This window comes from Diceros bicornis, chromosome 24 (assembly GCF_020826845.1).
Source record: "Diceros bicornis minor isolate mBicDic1 chromosome 24, mDicBic1.mat.cur, whole genome shotgun sequence".
NCBI lineage: Eukaryota > Metazoa > Chordata > Mammalia > Perissodactyla > Rhinocerotidae > Diceros > Diceros bicornis.
In genome coordinates this window covers 48,688,066-48,707,913 of record NC_080763.1, presented here as the reverse complement: position 1 = coordinate 48,707,913, position 19,848 = coordinate 48,688,066, and the positions used below count along the sequence as shown (strand labels likewise).

General features: G+C 59.1%; 2 protein-coding genes across 14 annotated transcripts in view; one reads left to right on the top strand and one right to left on the bottom strand.

The window, feature by feature from the left end:
* The first annotated feature begins 24 nt into the window (after positions 1 to 24).
* On the top strand, positions 25 to 19,027 carry LOC131421195 (basic proline-rich protein-like). The gene is made up of 9 exons (XM_058567915.1): positions 25 to 428; positions 3,415 to 3,524; positions 3,657 to 3,791; positions 3,944 to 3,952; positions 4,080 to 4,208; positions 11,423 to 11,646; positions 14,035 to 14,502; positions 14,617 to 15,244; positions 18,921 to 19,027. The coding sequence occupies exons 1-9, from the start codon at positions 25 to 27 to the stop codon at positions 19,025 to 19,027; spliced, it is 2,214 nt and encodes a 737-aa protein (XP_058423898.1).
* Positions 18,525 to 19,848, bottom strand: part of ASPG (asparaginase) — a 30,658-nt gene continuing 29,334 nt past the window's right edge. For 3 of the 13 annotated variants that reach the window (XM_058567827.1, XM_058567828.1, XM_058567830.1), the window contains one exon: positions 18,528 to 19,613. In XM_058567827.1, the coding sequence (XP_058423810.1) occupies positions 19,222 to 19,613 (392 nt within the window). In that variant the 3' untranslated portion in view covers positions 18,528 to 19,221. Of the gene's footprint in view, positions 19,614 to 19,848 lie in introns of all 13 variants that reach the window. The other 10 variants (XM_058567833.1, XM_058567840.1, XM_058567835.1 and 7 more) reach the window with 4 other exon arrangements.

The following is a 19,848-nucleotide window of genomic DNA, read 5'->3' as shown; positions in this document are numbered from 1 at the left end:
GGCTCGGGCGGCCCAGGCAGCGCCATGGAGGAGCGGAGCGCGGGGAGCGGCCCCGAGCTCCTCCTGCCGCCGCCGCCGCCGCCGCCTCCCCGCCCGCGCGCTCACCGGCCGCGCGCCCGCCGCCGCCGCGCCCCGCACGGCGCGGGGCCGCCCGCCAGGTCCCCAGTCCTCGGCGGCCCGCGCCCGCGGACCCTGCGCTCTCTCTGCGCCGCGCGCCCCCGCGCCCCGGCCCCGCCCGCCCGCGCCGACAGCGCCCCCTCAGCCCAGGCGGCGAGCCAGACGCCCGCACACCAGGAGGAGGGGCGGGGGACGGAGGATGGGGGGGCCAGGACCCGGCCTGAGTCCGCACCCCCCTGCCTCATGCCCTTCCTGCCAGGAGCACAGGGAGGGAGCGGCGGCGCTGAGCAGGGCTCTCCCAAACCTCTTCCGTCAGGGGGCACATCGCAGCCCCTTCCCCTCCAATCTGTCCCGGGGACTCCGCGCCTTGGGGTCCCAATCCCTGGAGACATGTAGGTAGCCCGGGGACCTTGCGTTCCCTACTCTGCCCATGCTCCAGAGCGCCCTTGTCTGAGGCGGCTCTTCGGAAGCCTCCCATCCGTCACCCCAGCCTCGGCCAGTAGACTCCTAAGGCCCACGCCGGTAGGACCCCAGAGCGCTGGCAGTGGGACCCGATTCCGCTGCCACCAGCAGCCTTCTGCGCCCCTGACCCGGACCCTCAGGCCGCTCCAGGAACTCCCTGCGGGCTGAAGGATTCCTGTCCAAATTACTGTCCGAGTCTGTGGCGGGTGCTTGGAGGAGCGGGGGGCTCCGCCCGGATGCAAATTCAGACCCGGATCCCGCGCGCCTACTGTGCGCGGCCCCCGGCCTCGCATGCTGCCGGGCGCCCCCTGGAGGCGCAGGCTGGGCCAGCGGGACGCCTGCCTAGGGAGGGTGGAGCAGTGAGACAGGGTCGCCTATACAACCTAGGCCCCCAGGGAAGGTCTGGGGGAGTTAAGAGAGGAGGGCGCCAGGGAACACCGCCCGGGGAGATAGGCCTTGAACGGGACCTGGAAGGTAAGCATGCTAGGGGAGACGGAGACGGGGAAGCCAGTGCCTGGAGCTCAGCGCTGGGCCCTTTCAGAAGCGCCTGTGCACAGATGGCATGATGGGACAGCTTGGCTGTGGTGCTAGGCTGGACCCGTCAGGTGCCCTCTCTGCCCTCTGGGAGGGACCATGGAATCTCCCTACCCCCCACACCCTGGCTGGCCGGGAGACCCTCCTGCTTACTGGGTTCCTCCCCCCACTCTCCCCGGGAGGCAGCTGGAGGACATTGTCTCCACTGACTGCACCCAGCGTTCATCATGGATACCTTATCTGCGGCCACAGGGCCGGCAATTACCACCGCTCTGCCCAACCCATGCCTCACGTCAGGAGAGAGACCCCAGGAGGAGCTGCCTCCCTCCCTGTCCCCACAGGCACCCCTGGTCTGGGGCAGAAATCAGGGCAAGCCATAATGGAGGCCAGGCCCCCATTTCCCTCCTTAGCCCCATCCTCTGGACTCCAGGAGGACACCATGGGGACCTCTCACCCTCCTCCCTCCCCCATGGGCAGGCACTGGGGAGGACTGTCCTACCCACTCCCCCCAAGACCCTGGGCCTGGGGGGGCTCCCTCCAGTGGACCAGGCTCTTCTGGGAGGAGGCTGCCCGCCATCTCAATGGATTGATTAAAGTCATCGTGGAGATTTTTTTAACATTTAATTTATCAAGCACGCGGCGGCCGGTCACAGCTGTCCCCGGGGAAATCTAGGCCAAGGGAGCAAAACAGAAAAACTCCTGCAATTGAGCAGAGCTCTGATGGGATTAATTGCGGACTCAGCTCCAATCAGACCCCACGTGGCAATATTTCAGGAAGGCAGGAGGACACCCAGCTGGGGCGGTCAGATTCCTGCACCGGGTGTGGGGCGCCCTGAGCCCACCACACCACCATCTCTACACACAGACCAGTACCTCCTGGGCCCAAGCCCCCAGGGGTGGTCTCCGGCCCACCCCCAGCCAGCCTTTCAAGAGAGGCCCAGGTCCTTTCAGCCCGCAGTTTGAGAGCTGGGGAGGCACCCCAACAGGCTCCCACCGTGCACTCCGGAAAATGAACACCTGGCAGCACTCTCTCCGATGGTGGAAACTGGGCCAGTCGGGAAACCTTGATCCCCGGGGACAGTGGATGCAGGTCATATCTGGGGGCTCTTGGAAAGATGCCCCAGACACCGTATGTGGCACGGTTGGGTTTGTATTTCTAGAGACCGTTTATGCCCATGAAGTCCTGAACCTTTCCTGGGAGAGACACAGGACAGGTGAGAGTTGCTGCCTCTGGGGAGAGGGGAGGGGAGGGTCAGGGAGAGGCTTCTACTTCCACTTTCTGTCCCTCTGTGTGGCTTTAACTCCTGCGGGATGTGTAACCATGACTTTTAGTATTTAGTAAAGAGACCAGGGCCGGCCCCGTGGCTTAGCGGTTAAGTGCACACACTCCACTACTGGCAGCCCGGGGTTCGGAACCCCGGGCGCCACCTACGCCATGGCTTCTCCGGCCATGCTGAGGCCGCGTCCCACATACAGCAACTAGAAGGATGTGCAACTATGACATACAACTATCTACTGGGGCTTTGGGGAAAAAAAAAAAAAAAGGAGGAAGATTGGTGATAGATGTTAGCTCAGAGCCGGTCTTCCTCATCAGAAAGAGGAGGATTAGCGTGGATGTTAGCTCAGGGCTGATCTTCCTCACATAAGAGAGAGACCAGAAAGCCTAAGCTCCCAGAGATCCAAGCCCTGAGGTCCCCGTGAGGACCACACTCAGCATGGAGCAGACCCTCCATCCCCTCCAAGAGTGGGAGAGAGAAAGAAACCTTCCCCTTCATCTCAATGGGGCCTCAGGACCCTCCCACGATTCCCCGCCTGCTCAGCTCACCAGGCTCTCCCCTCAGCACCTCCTGGGAGGCTGGGCTCGTGTCTGGGGTATAGGAAGGATGCCCCAGAGAGCAGCCAGCGATGACAGCCCAGCCGTGTCCCTGAGGGAGGCCCACGTCGGTTCAGGGCGGGGCCTCCTGGGCAGCTTCAGGTCAAGAGGAGATCATGGTCATGGCACAGTCCTCCCTCAGGGGCATCTGAGTGCTGGGGGGAGGTTGTCCTATCTGCTGGGTTAGCAAACACTGGCACTTGCTATGGACCAGGCTCTGTTTTACCTGCTCAACAATAGTTGCTCATTTAATTCTCACACCCTCATACCCTCACAGGAGAGGGTATTATTATGATCTTCATTGTACAGATGAGGAAATGGAGGCTCAGAGTGAAGTAGCTCACCAGAATTCATCCCAGACAGTCTGGATGGAGAATCTGGGCTGGTAACCCTTGTGTCCCGCTGCCTTCTCACCCCCTCACTCCCAGGGCCTGGCCTCAGGAGTGTAACTGTGGAGGGCGGGATGGGGCCCTGTCCCGGGAGCTCCCAGCCTGGGGACAGAAGCAGGAGCAGAGGACGGCCGGCCCCACCGTGGGCTGTGGGATAAGGTTTGTCAAGTAGAGAGAGAGAGGCCAGCAGGGTCAGACCGGCTCCCTGTAGAACGGGGACCCTCACTGGTCACTGGACTGGCCCCACCTCCCCCTCCTGCCCTCTGCCTACCCCCTCCCAGCACCCCAGTGTGCCGCCCCACGCCAAGAGGAGCCCCAGGCCCAGAGTGCTGGGCCCTCCGAGGGCAGCATGGTTTCAGCACCTCGGCCAGCGCCGGCAGAGGGGGCTGGAGCTGGGCAGGGCCACCCCGCGTCAGGTGAAGATGGGCTAGAGAAGGGAGTGGGTGATGGGGTCCCCGGGCTATTGGGTTTCCCACCATTCCTTTCCTCATTCATTCACTCAATTCAATCACTGGGAGTCGGCCTTGACACCTGCTTGCTCTCACGGCCCCCGCGTCCTATCCCTCAGGACCTTACGGTATGTCCAGAGGCAAACCGCTCTTCACTCTGCCCTGCCCACGCCCCATCTTGGTCACCATCATACTTATTGCAGAGACCCTAGCTGGAGGGGACCACTGCCGCCCCCTGTTCTGGTCTCCACACAGGAGCCACGGGAGCCTTTAAGAAGGTGGATGAGATCACACGGCCTCTGCTGCCAGTCTCCAGCCTCCTCGCTGCTCCTCAGCAGCCCAACGTGCCTGCTCAGGGGCTTCCTCCTGTTGTTCCTTCTGCAGGTGTGCTGCCCCCAGACAGCCACACGGTTCTCCCCCTCTTTTCTGTAGGGTCACCTTCTCAGCAAAGCCTTCCCCACCCACCTTACCTACAGCCTCAACCCTCGCAGCACCTGCAGCCCTCAACTGCTTTAGTCTTCCTCCAGAGCACCTATCGTGAACTCCCTATAAATGTTACTCATTTTGTTCTGTCCATTGTCCATCCTCCCTACTGGGATTCCAGCGGTTTCTCCAGTACCTGGCACAGAGTGGATAGCCACTGGTGGTTGTTGAAGACTAAAGGCACGAGTGGATCCCAGGCATGCTTTCGTGGCCAGTTCCCGTGTGAATTCCCATTGCAGAGGGGCTCCTGTCCTCCCTCTCCCACCCAGACCCAGCCCTCCCACCACAGCCTGGATCTCTGCTCTGGCCTCCCCACTGGCCCCAGACTGGCTCTTCCCTCCCACCTCACCCACAGCAATGCTGCAGTGCCAGACCCCGCCCCTGGGATGACTTGACCAGGCCCACCCAGCCCAGCCCTAGGTCAGCCAGGTTGACCAGCCTGAGGACACTTCCTGGCCCAGAGGGAAGCATTCCTGGTCTACCTGCACCTTCCCAGCTCCGGAGAGGAAATGTGCGTGGCACTGAGTGGCCCCTGAAACCCCCCAACCAGTGCCCTCAGTGCGACAGGAGTGCACTCTGGCCCTCCAGCCCAGCCTGCCAAGGCTCCCAGCCCCTGGTAGACATTATGAGTCCTTCCATGACACCCCACCTAAAGTGGGAGTCCCTCAGCCAGCCTGCAAGGCCCCCAGCCCGGATCTCCTCCTCTCTGGGATCAACTCCCCTACCCCTCCTACCTGAGGGTCCGGCTGCCTCAACTTCTCTCCAAGCACCCAACACCCAAGCCCTTGCAGGCCTCCTGTCCTCTGCCTGGCCATCTCCAACTTCAGGTCAAATTCAGATGCCACCTCTTCCAGGAAGGCTCCCAGCTGTGGGCAGAACTAGTCCCCCAGTCTGGAACTCCTGCTGCACCTGGCACATTCCTGTGCCCCTCCAGGGTGGAAATCAGATCATCTCCCGGTGCCCAGAGTGCACCTCAGGCCAAGCACTCCCCGGGGGCAGTGAATGTTTAATGAAGACAGGCAGCTGGTCAGGAGGTGGACAGGAAGCAGGAGCCGACCCCTCCACCCTGACTCTCTAGGTTGATGGGGTCCGACAGGATAGCCAGGACTCCGGGAGCCCATCTCCTGTGTTTATGCAGCCACATCTGAAACGGCCAGCAGGTGGCGGACCTCAGCCACTGTCTCGCATTAAAGGAAAAGTATTTAAGCGGTCACCTCCTTCAGTTTCCCTGCTATGAAGATAGGAGAGGCCAGGGGCTTGCCCTAGACCCCTGAAAGTAAGGGGTGCCCCGCCAGCCCTGTGGCCTCACCAGCATCCCCTCCATGCGCCTCCCTGTGTTCTCCCCACCCGCCCCACAGGCCTCATCCCACCTACCCCACACCCCTGGCTTCCTGCTCCCCTTCGTTATTGCTCCCTCTCCCTCTGCCCCTCGAAGGCCTGGGCTCAGCCTCTAGCTCCAGGACAGAGGGATGGGGCAGAGGGACACGTGGCGGGGGCGGGAGTCCTACTGAGTTGCCCCCCACAGCTTGCCTGAGGGCGCAGTCTGGAAAACTATGGGACATCCCTCAGTGCAGCTGTGTCACAGCCCTGCCACCATGCCAGAAACGGCCTGCTGCTTCCTGAGGAGCCCTTCCAGGTGCATCTCCCACAGACAACATCCCCCGCCCCTTTCCAGGGCAGGAGTGAGTCCAGCTCAGCTCTGGATCTGCAGGGACCAGGGCTGGGCATGAAGGCGGCCTCGTGATCACAGGCTCTCTATGTGCATGTGTGTAATACAGCTTACACGAGAGTGTACACCACTGAGGTACCACCCGGAGAACGAAAGCAGTGTGAGCTGGTGTGCTGATGAATAAAGATGGGGGCGCTGAGGGAGCCACTCCCCCAGACCCTGGGTCCAGGCAGCACCCCTGACGGTGTCGGGAACAGCTGCATGCTCAGGAACCACGGTTCCCACCGCCCCCAGGATGGGGCATCCCCACACGCGTCCTGGGCATGGCTGTAGGGGGTCCTCGGAGGACGAAGAGAAGATATTGAGTTCCATGAACTTAAGTACAGATGTCCTTCAGAGAACAATGGAAAAGCCTTTGGGAGATAAAAATATGATAACGGAAATCTAATTTGAAAGACAGATTGAAAGATGAAGTCAAGACAACCTCCCAGAAAGTAGAGGAAAAAGAAAGAGAAAATAAGAGAGAAGGAAAAGAATGACAAGTTTATAGTAGGAAGTTCAATGTCTGAATAACAGGAATTCCAGAAAAAGAGTATAGAAAAAATATGGGTGGGAGAATAATGCAAAAAAAATCCAGAACTAAGGACTAGGAACCTTCAATGCCTCACACAATAAATGGGGGCAAAAGACCTACATCTTTGTGAAATTTCAAAAGAGCACCAGGAACAAACAGAAGAATCTAAAAGCTTGAGGTGAGGAGGAGTTCGCGTGTCAATAGAGAAGAGCGGCATCCAGCTTCTCCACAGTAACGACAAAGCTGGAAGATGACAGAGTAAATTCCCAAAACCCCGAGGGAAAAGAATTGCCTAGAATCAACACGTGCCAAACTCACCCAGCATAAAGCAGCATAAAGACCAAAAACACGGCCTTTGACCTTCCCTTTCTTGAAGCCCCTGGCAGATGGGCTCCCCCTAAACAGAGAACTAAACCAGGGAAAACAGGCCGTGGGACCAGGAAGGGGGACCCACCCCGGGAGAGAGACAAAGGGCATTTCAGGGTAGTGGGGATGGAGGTTCACGGTGTCAGCTTCAGCTGAGTCCTAAGGGGTCCAGATTGGAGCAGGCATCCAGAGTGTTCTACAGGGAGGCCTGGAGGAGGGAGGGAGCGGGGAGGGGGGAAATAGATTACTTAATGTATTTGAACACCTGTAGAATAGATTTAAACTTCCATCAAAGAGCACGGAGTTATTCACAATTACATAGAAAACTATGCGGGCCGGCCCTGTGGCTTAGCGGTTAAGTGCTTGCGCTCCGCTGCTGGCGGCCCGAGTTGGGATCCCGGGCGCGCACCAACACACCGCTTCTCCGGCCATGCTGAGGCTGCATCCCACATACAGCAACTAGAAGGATGTGCAGCTATGACATACAACTATCTACTGGGGCTTTGGGGGAAAAAATAAATAAATAAATAAAATTTAAAAAAAAAGAAAACTATGCAAATAAAAAAAGAGGCAATCAGGGGGCCGGCCCGGTGGCGCAAGCGGTTAAGTGCGCGCGCTCCGCTGCGGCGGCCCGGGGTTCGCTGGTTCGGATCCCGGGCGCGCACCGACGCACTGCTTGGTAAGCCATGCTGTGGCGGCGTCCCATATAAAGTGGAGGAAGATGGGCACAGATGTTAGCCCAGGGCCGTCTTCCTCAGCAAAAAAAAAAAAAAAGAGGAGGATTGGCAGATGTTAGCTCAGGGCTGATCTCCTCACAAAAAAAAAAAAAAGAGGCAATCATTTTCTTAAAAATTGTTCAGTTGTACCGGAAAGGAGCTGTGATCACATGTGCTAACCTGGGGTGGAACATTGAGGGCAGGAGGCTCCTGGTTTTCTTAACAAGTTTATAATTATTATTTGACTTTTTAAATTATATACATGTTTAAATTTCATTCTTAAATTATTTGCTTAGTTTAGAAATGTAGGCAAAAGTAAAAATTTTCTGAATTCACTTCTGAATAATTCTAGAGAAAATCGCAACGGAAATTACAAAGAAAGCAACTGAGGATGATATGTCACAGCTGTGGTCCAAAGGGGCTCCAAAGGAAAATGAAATCCTTACAGGGGTGGATACAACACAAGAAACGGACTTTGTGAAATGTACGAACAAATGTGGCCTTGGCCACGGGGTGTCACCTTGGCCTGTGTGTTGGGGTGTCATCCCAAGATGCTATTCAGGCACGAGGGGGTTTGGGTGAGATTTGGCCTGGAGCTAAAGGAAGGGTGGTGGATGAGTCTTGGTGGGGGGAGAAGGTGCCAAGAGAGTTCCCTCTGAAGGGACTGAGCCAGCTCTGCCACTTAGACATCACCTGTAGCCACTGCTGAAGGCAGCCACCTCCGTGCGGCAATTCTGCTGACCCCAGGCCTTCAGGGAAGTTGTGTGCACCTGTGAAGTCAGCTATGATGGAGGACCACACGCCCCACCGCTGAGCCAGCTGGTACATCTGAGCCCCCAGGAGAATCCAACATCGAGGGAGGGCATGAGGAGTCCAGCAGAGGTCTAGCTCCAAATGGGGGCACAACGGAGACCCCCAGGGTCTATCTGTAACAACATTGGTGTGCCTTGGGGAAGCCAGAAATGCCTCTGGGAAAGGAACGCGGTAGAAGAATATCAACAGTGCACAGGTGGAAATTCGAGCTGGGGTTCTCAGGGTAACAAGGAGATGGGAGGAGTTTCACTTTGGGCCAAGATAGAGTGACAGGGATCAGATTCACACTCCCAACAGAAATAACTTTAAAAAGGACAAAGCATATGAAACAACAGTTCACAGCCATTGGATATGGGGCAGGACAGGAGAGTGATCCCTCGAGAGGGGACACAAATGAAGTGAGCCCGCGATGGCCTGGCTGACCGCCTGGAGAGAGGTGGCCGGCCTCGGCACAGGGAGGGAGAGGCCAGGACACAGGAGGCACGGTTGGAGTCTGGGGAAGCTGAGGCTGCTCGAGGCTGCAGGGCAGACATCGGAGAGAAGAGAGCTGCACGGACCACGGCTCTGGAGATCCGCAAAGGGGTCTCCTTGAGTCTGTAGCTGAGGGCAGATCACTCAGGAAGGAAGGAAGCTCCCCAAGGCCAGAGGAGGAGCCACCTGAGAGGAGGGAAAGCTGCCTGCCTCTCAAACCGTGCTGGGGACCCAAACAGGTCTGTGCACATCCATGTTCACACCAGCAGCCAAACGGTGGGAGCAACCAGTGTCCACGGATGGAAGAATGGGTAAACAAACCGTGGTCCCTCCACACAATGGAATATTGTCCATCCTTAAAGAGGAAGGAAATTCTGACACATGCTACAACATGGATGAACCTTGAGGACATTATGCTGAGTGAAATAAACTAGTCACAACAGGACTAATCCTGTATGGTTCCACTCATATGAGGTCCACAGAGGAGTCAAATCCATAGAGACAGAAAGTAGGATGGTGGGTGCCAGGGGCTGGGGGAGGGGGAATGGGGAGTTGTTTAATGGGGACAGAGTTTCAGTTTTGCAAGATGAAAAACGTTCTGGAGATGGATATGGTGATGGTTGCACAGCAATGTGAGTATACTGAATGCCACAGAACTGTACACTTAAAAATGATTAAAAGAGTACATTTTATGTTATGTATATTTTCTCATAATTTTAAAAAATTTAAACAAAAAACATGCTAAGAATGGTGTGCGTTCCAACAACCAGAAGGAATAAGCCTCCTCCTTCACAAGGCCTGGGGGAGAGCCCTCACAAGGACTGCCTCATTATTGGGGAAATAGAATAAAATACAATAAAAGTTGAACTGGTCCTGCCTAACGAAGCCAAAAGCAATCCTCAAAACAATCAAACTCTCTACAAGTAGCTTAACCGTGTCCCAGAACAAGGTTCACAGATATTTATAGGATACAAAATTACCCAGCACCCAACAATGTCAAAGTCACCATGTTTGGCAACCAATCAAAAATTAGCAGGCATGCTAAGAAAACTACACAACAAGGAGAAAAATCAGTCAATAGAAACAGACCCAGAAATGATGCAGATGATAAAATTAGTAGACAAGAACAGGAAAATTATTTCGTAACTATATTTCAATAAGTTCAAGAAGATTTCGGACTGCTTGAATACAATACATTAGGTAGAAATATGGGAACCATAAAACAGACCCAATCAAACATAATGTCCTGGATGAAAATTACACTGATGGAATTAATAGCAAATTAGACACTGCAGAAGAAGAAATTCTTTAGATTGAAATAGAAACTATCCAAAATGAAACACAGAGAAAAAAAAAGACTATAAACAATGAGCAGAGCTTTGGGTCAACCTCAAGTGGCCTAGCAGATGCCACCTTAAGAAACCAGAAAAGCAGAACAAATAAAACCCAAAGTTAGGAGAAGAAGGGAAATGACAGACCTCAGAGTGGAAATCAGGTAAATAGAAAACAGAAAAATAATAGAGAAAATCAATCAAACCAAAAGCTGATTCTTTCAGAAGATCAATAAAAATGATAAACCTCTAGCCAGGCTGATCAGGAAAAAAAGAGAGAAAACACAAATCACCAGTACTAAGAATGAGAGATGGGACACTGCCACAGACTCTACAGATATTAAAAGAATAATAACAGAGTATTATGCATAACTTTATACAATCTGACAACTTAGATTAAAGAAACAAATTCCTTGAAAGATATAAGCTGCTAAAACTCACTCAAGAAATAGATAACCTGAATAGTCTTATATCTATTAAAGATATTGAATTTACAGTTGAGAACCTTCCAATAAGGAAATCTCTGGGGTGGGAAGGGAGGGTGGTACCACAGGGCCACGTTAACCCCATGGTGGGGGGGGTGTCTGCTGGTTATCTTGATTGTTCGATGGCCTCATAGACGTGCACACACGTCGAAATCATCAATCGTACCTTTAAACATGCTCACCTTGCTATGTGTCGATTCCACCTCTATAAACCGAAAGAAAGAAAGAGGCAGCTGATCCCCAAAGACTGGAGGGCTCAAGGAAAGCTTGCCATGGATGTGTGCCCTGCCACCCACCACCCCCTGCAGCCTCTCAGAACGACAGCAGATGATCAGAGAGCCAGGCACAGCTGACCCCAGAGCCCACCCAGAGCGGACAGATCTGTTTTCCCACAGGGCTCAGGGTCCCCTGTCCTTCCCCTTCTCTATGGTCATTCTCAACGGCACAGGCATCTGGAATTACACTTGCCATAGCGTGGTGCGAGCCCTCGGTGGGCTGTCTGTGCCGTAGGGGCTCGGGCAGGGACACAGAGGGACACGGGGGCTGACAGTTTCCGTTCTGGGCTCCCCTGCCCTGGGGATTACAAGCCCAGGACATCCCTAAAAGGCACAGGTTCGGGGGTCTGTCTCCCCTTCTTCTTCCAACTCTTTTCTCTTGCTGAGGTCTGCTACTTAAGACTGTGGTTCTCAGCCTCCGGCTCCATCGCAATCATCCAGAATGTGGAGACGCAGATCCCTGGCCCACCCCGCTCCGTGGAACCCGTGGTGTCCTTCACCAGCCCTCCCAGTGACTCAGCCACACGGAGAAGCTTGAGAACCACTGACTCAGAATACTGGTTCAGCCACTTTAACAGAGACCAAAATAACAGCAGCTTTAAAAAGACAGGTTTATTTCTCTGTGGAAAAGACAAGCTGGTAAGTGGTCCCAGGAGCTACGGTGGTGTGTCGTCCCCCCCGCCCCCACCAGCTGGTCCAGGGTAGGGTGACCAACTGCCCCAGTTTGCCCAGGACAGAGGGTGTTCCCCAGACATGAGGCTTTCAGTGATAAAAACAGAAATCCAAGCAAACTGGGTGAGCCTCCGTCTGCATAGCCAGAGCAGGCTCAGCACCGCGGTGGCCTAGTTCCGCCCAGAAAGGGGAAAGAGAAAGCAGAGGGCAGACAGTGTCCTCTAGGGGCAAGCCTGAAGTCACAGCCGCCTCTGGGACTCACTGCACTGGGCAGAGCCCTATGCTCGCAGTCCAGGAGGCCACATGCCCAGCTAACACTCGGGGCTTCCATTACTAAAGAGAATGGGCACCGGGGACCCTCGGCATCCTTTGTTGGGGCGAGCAGGCAGAGAGAGGAGAGGCTGGGAGTGGGGGACCGGTGTTGGGAAAGACAGGCCTTGTCACCACAGAGTAGGAGCTGCCTGCCTTCCTGGAGGCCCCAGGGACCAAGCGAGCCTGTTGTGAGACCCCACGCGATTGCCCCCTGTGCTGGAGGGCCAGATTAACCTGGGGCCCTCCCCACGCTGATCTTCCCACCATGAGGTAACACCATCCGAGGACAAGCTCTAGCCCTGCCCACAGCAGCGCTCTGGGAGTTTGGCTGCATTGTCTCAGTGGACCCTCCAGCGAGCCCGGTGAGGTGGGCACCACCACCCCTCTTTGCAAGAGGACGAAGTGGAGGTTCTGAGAGGATGAGGGACCAGCCAAGGACTTGCTTGTGGGTGGCAGGGCTGGGATTTGAACACACGACTGACTCTCAGTCTGTGCCAGGATGGGGAGGCCGGGTTGCAGAGAAGGGTCCTCCATCACTCCAACCCCTAAGCTCTCCAAACCCGCTCCTCCCAGTGGCCAGAGCCTCCGGCCAGGCATGGGTGACAGTCAGCCAGGGGACCAGTATGGGTAAGGCTGGAAGCAGGTGGGAGCCAGCTGAAATTGGGGCCCTGGGGACCCAGTCCTCTCCCTGGCCCAGCTCCTTGAGGCAGCAGAAGGGAGAGCGTGTGGTCAGGGGCCTGGCTCAGGTAGGTGGGCGGGTTTGCTGGGTCCTAGAGGAGGCCCCTCCCTGACTAAGAGAAGGCTGGTGGCAGGTGCCAGGGGCTTGCTGGGAGACCACAGTGCCAGAGCCAGGGCTGAGGCTGGAAGCCGGGCCCAGGTAACGACCTGGCCACCCCCACCCACAACCATCCTCATTTCTATTCCTCCGGGGTTGGAAGGAAGCAGGAGAGACCACAAGGCCTGGAGGGAAAGGCCACCCAGCTCTAGGACGCGGTGAAGCTCTGGAACGTACTTTCATTTTCAGCCACCTGTAATGTGTATATTCACACCGGACAAGATGATTCCAAGCTACAGAACAGGGAGATGCTGCTAACGCCCTGACCCCGAGCCCCAGCAGGGGCACCCCTCTTAGTGAGCTGCCAAGGGGCCCAGCAGACAGCACAGGGAGAACACTCTGCAGGATGAAATCCCCACCAAGGGGCCATTGGGGGTTGGGGGCAGCATCGTTGCTAAGACCCTCTGGACCCCCTAGAGCACCGCAGACCCAAGAAGTGGCCGCAGTGTAGTTTGCTGGGCAAAAGGGGAAGATGCTGGCCTGAGGGTGGACCCTCCTCCCTGGAACACAGCCCCCTCCCCAGGGGCAGCCAGGGGCCTGGGGCCAGGTCCTCCTGCAGCCCACGATCTCCCAGCACAGCCCTCCAAGTTACCTCTCTGTCCTCACAACAACAGGGTGAGGGAAGGGGCATCCCCCTCACACCTATGTGCAGGTGGGGCTCAGAGAGGGCAGGTGACCGGCCCAAGGCCCCTCAGCTGGGCAATGCCCTAGTGGGCCTCAAACCCGGGCCTGTCTGACTGGCCATCCAGGCTGCTCTGCAGCCCCCCTAAACACTGGGCCACAGAGGCAGGGACCTGAGGGAGACCCCCATTCCCCCCAGAGGGTGCAGCCCGGACCAGCGGGCCAGGCAGGCTCGGGGCAGGTCAACCTCATCTCCCTCCGAGGAAGAAGCCACCTCGCCCTTGGGGGAGATGGGAATGGAAGGACCCTTTGCTGAGCCCCTCCCGAGGCCAGCCGCTCCCGGGGCTTCACACACAGGCCCCGCGACTCCCACACGGTGTCTCCCGCAGCCGAGCACTCCCAAGACCCACTTCACAGGGGAGCCTGAGGCCCCAAGAGGGACGCTCTGGCACACCAGGTCTGCGGGCCTGTCCCCACTGCCAGGGGCGCGGCCTGCCCACTTCCTCCCCACCCGCGGCTTCTGTCTCTTGGGTCCGTCATTCATTCCACATGCTCTCACGGGACCCCTGCGCTCGTCCCCGCCCTAGGGCCTCTGTGAAGTGAAGGCTCCAGCCGTACAATCCCAGCTCCCTCCCGGCGAGCCCACCGCCAAACCGACGAGCGCCGGCTCCAGAGGGCGCGGCGGCCGCATCTCCAGCCCCAGGAAGCCCGTGGGGGGCAAGGAGCGCTCCTTCACCCCGCGGGGCCCAGGGCCAGGTCCCGGCTGGGAATTCGGCGGAGTTTCGAAAACGGTAGCGGCCCTCGGGAGCAGGAGGGCAGCAACGCGCCGGGAGCGTGGGCCGGCCCGGCGCGCCGCACCCCAGCGCTTCCCCGCGCTGGGCGCCGCCACGCCCGGCCACCTCCCGGCGGCGCTCGGCTCGCAGGCCCGGCCCCGGGGTCTGCCGGGCGCGGCGGGCGAGGCTCGGCCGGACTGGAGGGCGCGGAGCCGGGTCCGAGGGCTCCTCCCAGGCGGTCCCCGGCGCGCCCCTGACCCCGACCCTGCCCTGGGGCCGCGCGTGGGACGCCCAGTCGCTGTCGCCGCCGCTGCCAGGCCCGCCGGGTCTAGTGGTCCTAAACATTTCACAATTGCGCTACAGAACTGTTGAACTGTTGAGAACCACTGAACCCAGCGCGCGAGTCCGCGCTCCGCCGCGCTGTGGAGAGAAAGCCCCGCCGCCCGGGGAGCCCCGCCCTGCGCCCCGCTCGCCGTCCGGCCGTGCGCCCTGCGGCCCCGGACGCCCGGGCCCGGCGCAGAGGGAGCGCGAAGGCCGGACTCAGCCGCGCCCGCGCCGCGCCCGCCCAGCCCCCGCGAGCCCACTTGTCCCGCGGCGCGTCCCCTCGGACCGCGGCCCGCGTGGCCCGGCGGAAGCGTCGTGCGGTGGCGGCCAGCGCCGCGGCGCCTTTTAAGCGGTGTGGCCGCCCTGCCCCGCCGCCGGAATGCACCCGCGTTGCGCCGGCCCGACCGGTTTTTCCGGGCCGGGCGGCTCCCGGGCCGGCTGGTCGCGCGGCGGGTCGTCCGCGGCCCTGGTACCTGCTCGGCGCGCCCGCGCGGGGGTGGCCCTGACTCACCGGCCTCTGGGCCGCGCCCGGCGCCCCCGCCTCCAGCGCCCAGCCTGGGCGCACCTGGCGTCCCGGGGGTCCGCGCTCCAGGCCTAAGGGCCACACCCGCACCGTCTCGCCTGAGACCTGGGCGTCCAGACTCACTGCGGGGAGGGGGTGTGACACCGGCCAAGCTGGTGCCCAGGGCGGCCCTGGCAGGTGAGGACCAGAGCCGGCGGGAGCCCAGGCCCTGGTTCGGTCTATGGGTGGGGTCTGGACACGCCCATCCCCGAGCCTCTCACTTCAAAAGGAACTTCGTGGGAGGGGGGAAGGGGGGAACAAAAAGAAAGTGAAACTAGAGGGAGGGAGAGGGAAGGAGAGAACGCGCCCAGCAGGTTTCTGGCTCTTCCAGGAGAGTGAGGAAGGCAGCGCCCGACAGGGCCCCCCCACCCCAGGGCCCACATTGGGAGCCCATCCTGCCCCCTTACTCTGCACACGGGGGGCCCCAGCCCTGCCCCCCTCTCCACACCGGCCGGAGCCCCCCCCACCCGATGCGCTCTGGCCTGCCCACTTAGTCACCTGAAGATGTTGGGGCCTGACCACAGAGCCTCCGGGGACTCTATGTTACAGGGAGCTACCCACTTGGGGCAAATGGGGGCTAGTGGGGGGGGGGAGGTTCAAGCCTTAGGAAAGGCTTGAGAAAAGAGAAAATTTGGAGGGAGATGGCCCCTAAAGTCGGGGGCCACCTCAGCCCACATCTTAGCCACTGGTGCAGCCACATGGAGTGGGCAACAGAGGGTGGTTATAATCGTTCAGCTAAGTCCAGGGCAGCCACACACACACACCCAGCCAGCAGGAGACCAGTGTCCTCTTGGCTCAGGAGCCCTGGGTTGGTCCCAGAACTCAGCTACCAAGTTGTGATGGACCCTCCAGGTGTGTTCACATGTGCTGCGTGTGGCTTTCCTTTCACAGCACTCTGTAAAGTGAAGAACAAAGGTTTTATTTCCATTTTGCAATTGGGGAAACTGAGGCTTAGAGAGGGGCAGTGACCTCTCGGAGGTTAAACAGTTCTCCATGGTGGAGCTGGGACTCCACCCCAGGCTTCTCTGCTTAGCCTGTAGGCCTAAACGTCTGTGTGTGGGGTCAGGTGCTGGGGCAGGGGTGGGATGGGGGCACAGTGGTGCGTGACCAAGAAGAGGAGCTTGGGAATTCCTCCTCCTCACCACCGCCACCACCACCACATGGCCCAGAAGAACCCACCTCTCCTGTCCCCAATTCCAAGCCCTGGTACAGCCCAGTCCAGGGCAGCGTCACTATCTCTAGCATCAGAGGGGACTGGTGAGAGAGGGGAGGAAGGTGACAAGGACAAGCACCTGTGGCTCCCACCTGCAGCAGGAGGTATCGAGGTGTGACCAGAAGGGGAACTTCCTAGCATGAAAGAGAAATCTGGTTCCCTGTAGCTGTGGGAGAGGCTCTGGGGGGCCCTCTCTGAGAAGTCTGATTTTCTGATGGAAATGCTGGGACAACGTAGATAGCTGTCTAAATGTAGAGATGTTTCCCAAGATAAGCCTAAGATCCTGGCGATGCGAGATGGGCTGCTGGAAGCCGAGGCCTCACCCAAAATGAAATTACTGGGTGTGGGCAACGCAGCTCTCCTCTGGGGAGCCTGCTCCCTTCAGGACCCCGGGGGGCTCAGGGGACCTCCTCTGTTTATCCAGCTCTCGCTGTGGTAAGTCTGGCTCCCCCATCTCACGCCAGCCACATGCTGTGTCTCCCAGTGGCACTACCTTCAAGAGGTGAGGAGGCTGCCCCAGTGCCAGGCGGGCTCATAGCCCAGCTCTGCCATGTGCCAACATGAATCCTGAGCACAGGACTGGGCCTTAGTTTCTTCAGCTGTGAAATGGGAAGTAAGATGAACCAGGGCCCTCTCACGGGCATCGCAGGACGACAAGCCAGCACAGGCAGAAGGTGAGCCTCCAGCACTGTCACCTGCGGGCCACTCCACCTGACACGGTGTGCCTGGGAGCCCGGAGTGCAGGCCCTTCACTCCCCTGGCGCTCTTCGGTGATTCTCAGAGGAGCTGACTTACGGGGCCAGGCTGGCCTCCCCACAAGAAACACAAAATGGCCCTGAGGAAGTTTCCAGACATGTGCCTACGACTTTCCACAGCTTCCAGAGACACTTGCCCTGCCCAGGAGCTGCTCATTGCAAGGCTGTGTCCCACAAGCTTGTGGAGGGGCCTGAGAATGGGGGGCCCGCTGCCCAGTCCTGGTGGGGAGCTGCCCCCATCTGGCTGTCTGGCAGAAGCTTCTCCCCTGCCATCAGTGACCCACTGGGGAAAAACCAGCTCAGCATGTGCTCTCCACGGGACACTGGGGATACAGTGGGCATTTCTACACTGGCAGGTTGGCACCCGGGGTAAGCCACCTGTGGCTTTCACAGTCCGGGGCTCCACGGGGCCTGGGAGAAGTGCCGAGTGTGGTGTGGCCGTGAGCGACAGACTCCGCCCGTCTCCAGTCCCTCGGGAGCAGAGCCAGAGGGGGTGGGTGCCTCCAGTGAGCTGCTGTATGTGGGAGCCCCGGAGAGGACATGGGGGTGGCTGATCTGCCGTGGGACCTGAGAGGCGGCCTCATCCCTCCTCGCCTCCATCAGGCATTTGTCCAACTCCCACCGCCTCCCCTATGGCCTTCTGAGGGTCCCAACCCACCAGCAACAGCAGGGAATCCCGGCTCTCGAGCCCCTGCACCCCCACTCGTGGGCCCCCACTCATCAGGGTGTGGGGCAAAGGCTCCCCAGGACTTGCCATGCTTATGTGGCGTTCCCTGGTTGTGCAAGGCCCAGGCACACCCGTGTCTGGGCGAGAATCTGGAAGGCTGCCAGCCGAGGTGCCAGCCTGGGCCTGGGAACCAGGCTGAGAAGCCTGAGGGTGCAGGTGGAGCCGCCTCCAGCCCGGCCCACCTGGGAGAGGCCCCAGCTGCACGGTGGGTGCCAAGGGAAAACTCTTGGGGTCATACTTTTGCCCAATATCTCCAGGGCACATGCCCTCAGCCTGGGCCCAGCTCTCCTGAGCCCCTAGCCCAGGGACCAGATGGACAGACAGATGGGAATCCTCACGTGGGCAGTTAGAGAGGTACCAAGGTGGTGGGGGACCCAGAGGGAGGCAGGTCATGCCCAGCAAGGAGAGTTCAGGGACCATGAGCAGGGAGGGAGGCCCCTGGCCAGCAGGCCCAGCGTGGCATGGTGGGGCTGAGCCTGGGACATGCCCTCGCCCCACTGGACTGCTCAGTTTGGGCAGAGAACTTGCCAGGGGTCCAAACACCTGATTTCATTCCCAGCTGAGCTTCTGACAAGGCATGTGGCTGCCCACCGGCCTTGGAGAGCCACACCCACTGGGCCTGGGCCTGCCCATCACACACCTGCCCACAGCAGGGCCCGCCAACACCCGCCCACCCACCCAGGCTGTCACAACCAGGGCCAGCCCAGGCCACCCCCTCCCTGTCTCCCCAGGCAGGTGGCCTGGGTGGGCCTGGTTTGTAATGGGTAGTTAGTTAGGGGCTATGGGCAGATCAGGGGCTGGAATGAACCATGCAGAGGGGCCAGCATACTGCAGAGGCCCCTGTGAAAACTAGACAGCAACCGAGAGGGACGGTAAGGAGGAGAGAGATGGTCTGTGTGAGGACAATTAAGTAGGAGCAGATATGGGTGGGGGGCTGCCTGGAGGAGGTGACTCCAAGCTTCAAGAATGAGGATTCGGAGGAGAGGAGATGGGGCAGAGGTTGTCTGGAGGAGGGAACAGCCTGAGCAAAGGCCAGGAGGCAGGAAAGTGGGGGAGGGGCCAGCTGGCCCGCCCCTGCCCCCTCGGGCCTGGCTCACACTCACACTCATGCTGCCTCAGGAAGGACTGGCTGGGCGTCCCTCACCCCCAGGGTGCTGAAGACACCGCCCTTTGACCAGAAGCCTGGGACCCAACAGACCCACTGGAGCCAGGCTTTGGTGACCTAGGGAGGGAGTGGTCCCCAGAGGGACTTTATTGCCACTCTGCCCAACAAAGACCTTTAGGCTTTCTTGGAAACAGAAGGAGAAGCGTCCCAGCAGCAGGGGCACATCACAGTCAGAGCCATGGGTGGGGGCTTGCGATTCCTCCAGCAGGTCACAGCAGGAAGGTATGGCTTATGCTGCAGCAGGACAGCTTCAGGTTAGACAGCAGGCAGCACTTCCTGAAAATGTGAGGTCTCCTGGGACCTCTCTCCTGAGAGCAAGTGGAGGCCCAGGCAGCGTATGGGGGCAGGGCGGACAGACAAGCCCGGGCACCTCCTTGGTGGGGCCCAGCCTTTCACAAGGCAGGGACCCGAGGACCCGAGCAAACCCAGCCAGCCTTGAGCGTCTTCTGGAGCGCCAGATGACGGCGTAGGGGATGGAGGTGTCAGCTGGGGGCCTGGGCCATCCAGCCTGGAAGGCAGGCAGGAGCACCCAGCCCAGTGGGTCCTGGGGTGCAGTAGAGAGATCTGAGGTCCCCTCCAGGCTCGAGGAACATCTTGGCCATGGCTGGCGCCCTCCACTGCTGTGGTAAGGTGTGTCACAGGGTAGCCTGACAGGACAGAACTCAGGAGGTCGGAGGTCGGCCCTCCCTGACTGCTCCTATCTCCCTCGGGGCACTTTTCAGCCCAGGAGGGGCTCTGCAGGCTGGACTGACTCGGACCCACCCCGGCCTCTCCAGCTCTATCCCCAGGACCGGCCCTTGGACACATCCCGCAAGCCAGGGCCCAGCCACAGGGCTGGGAGCTCTGTGGGAGCACCATCAGCCCTGCCTGGGTTTGGAGGGG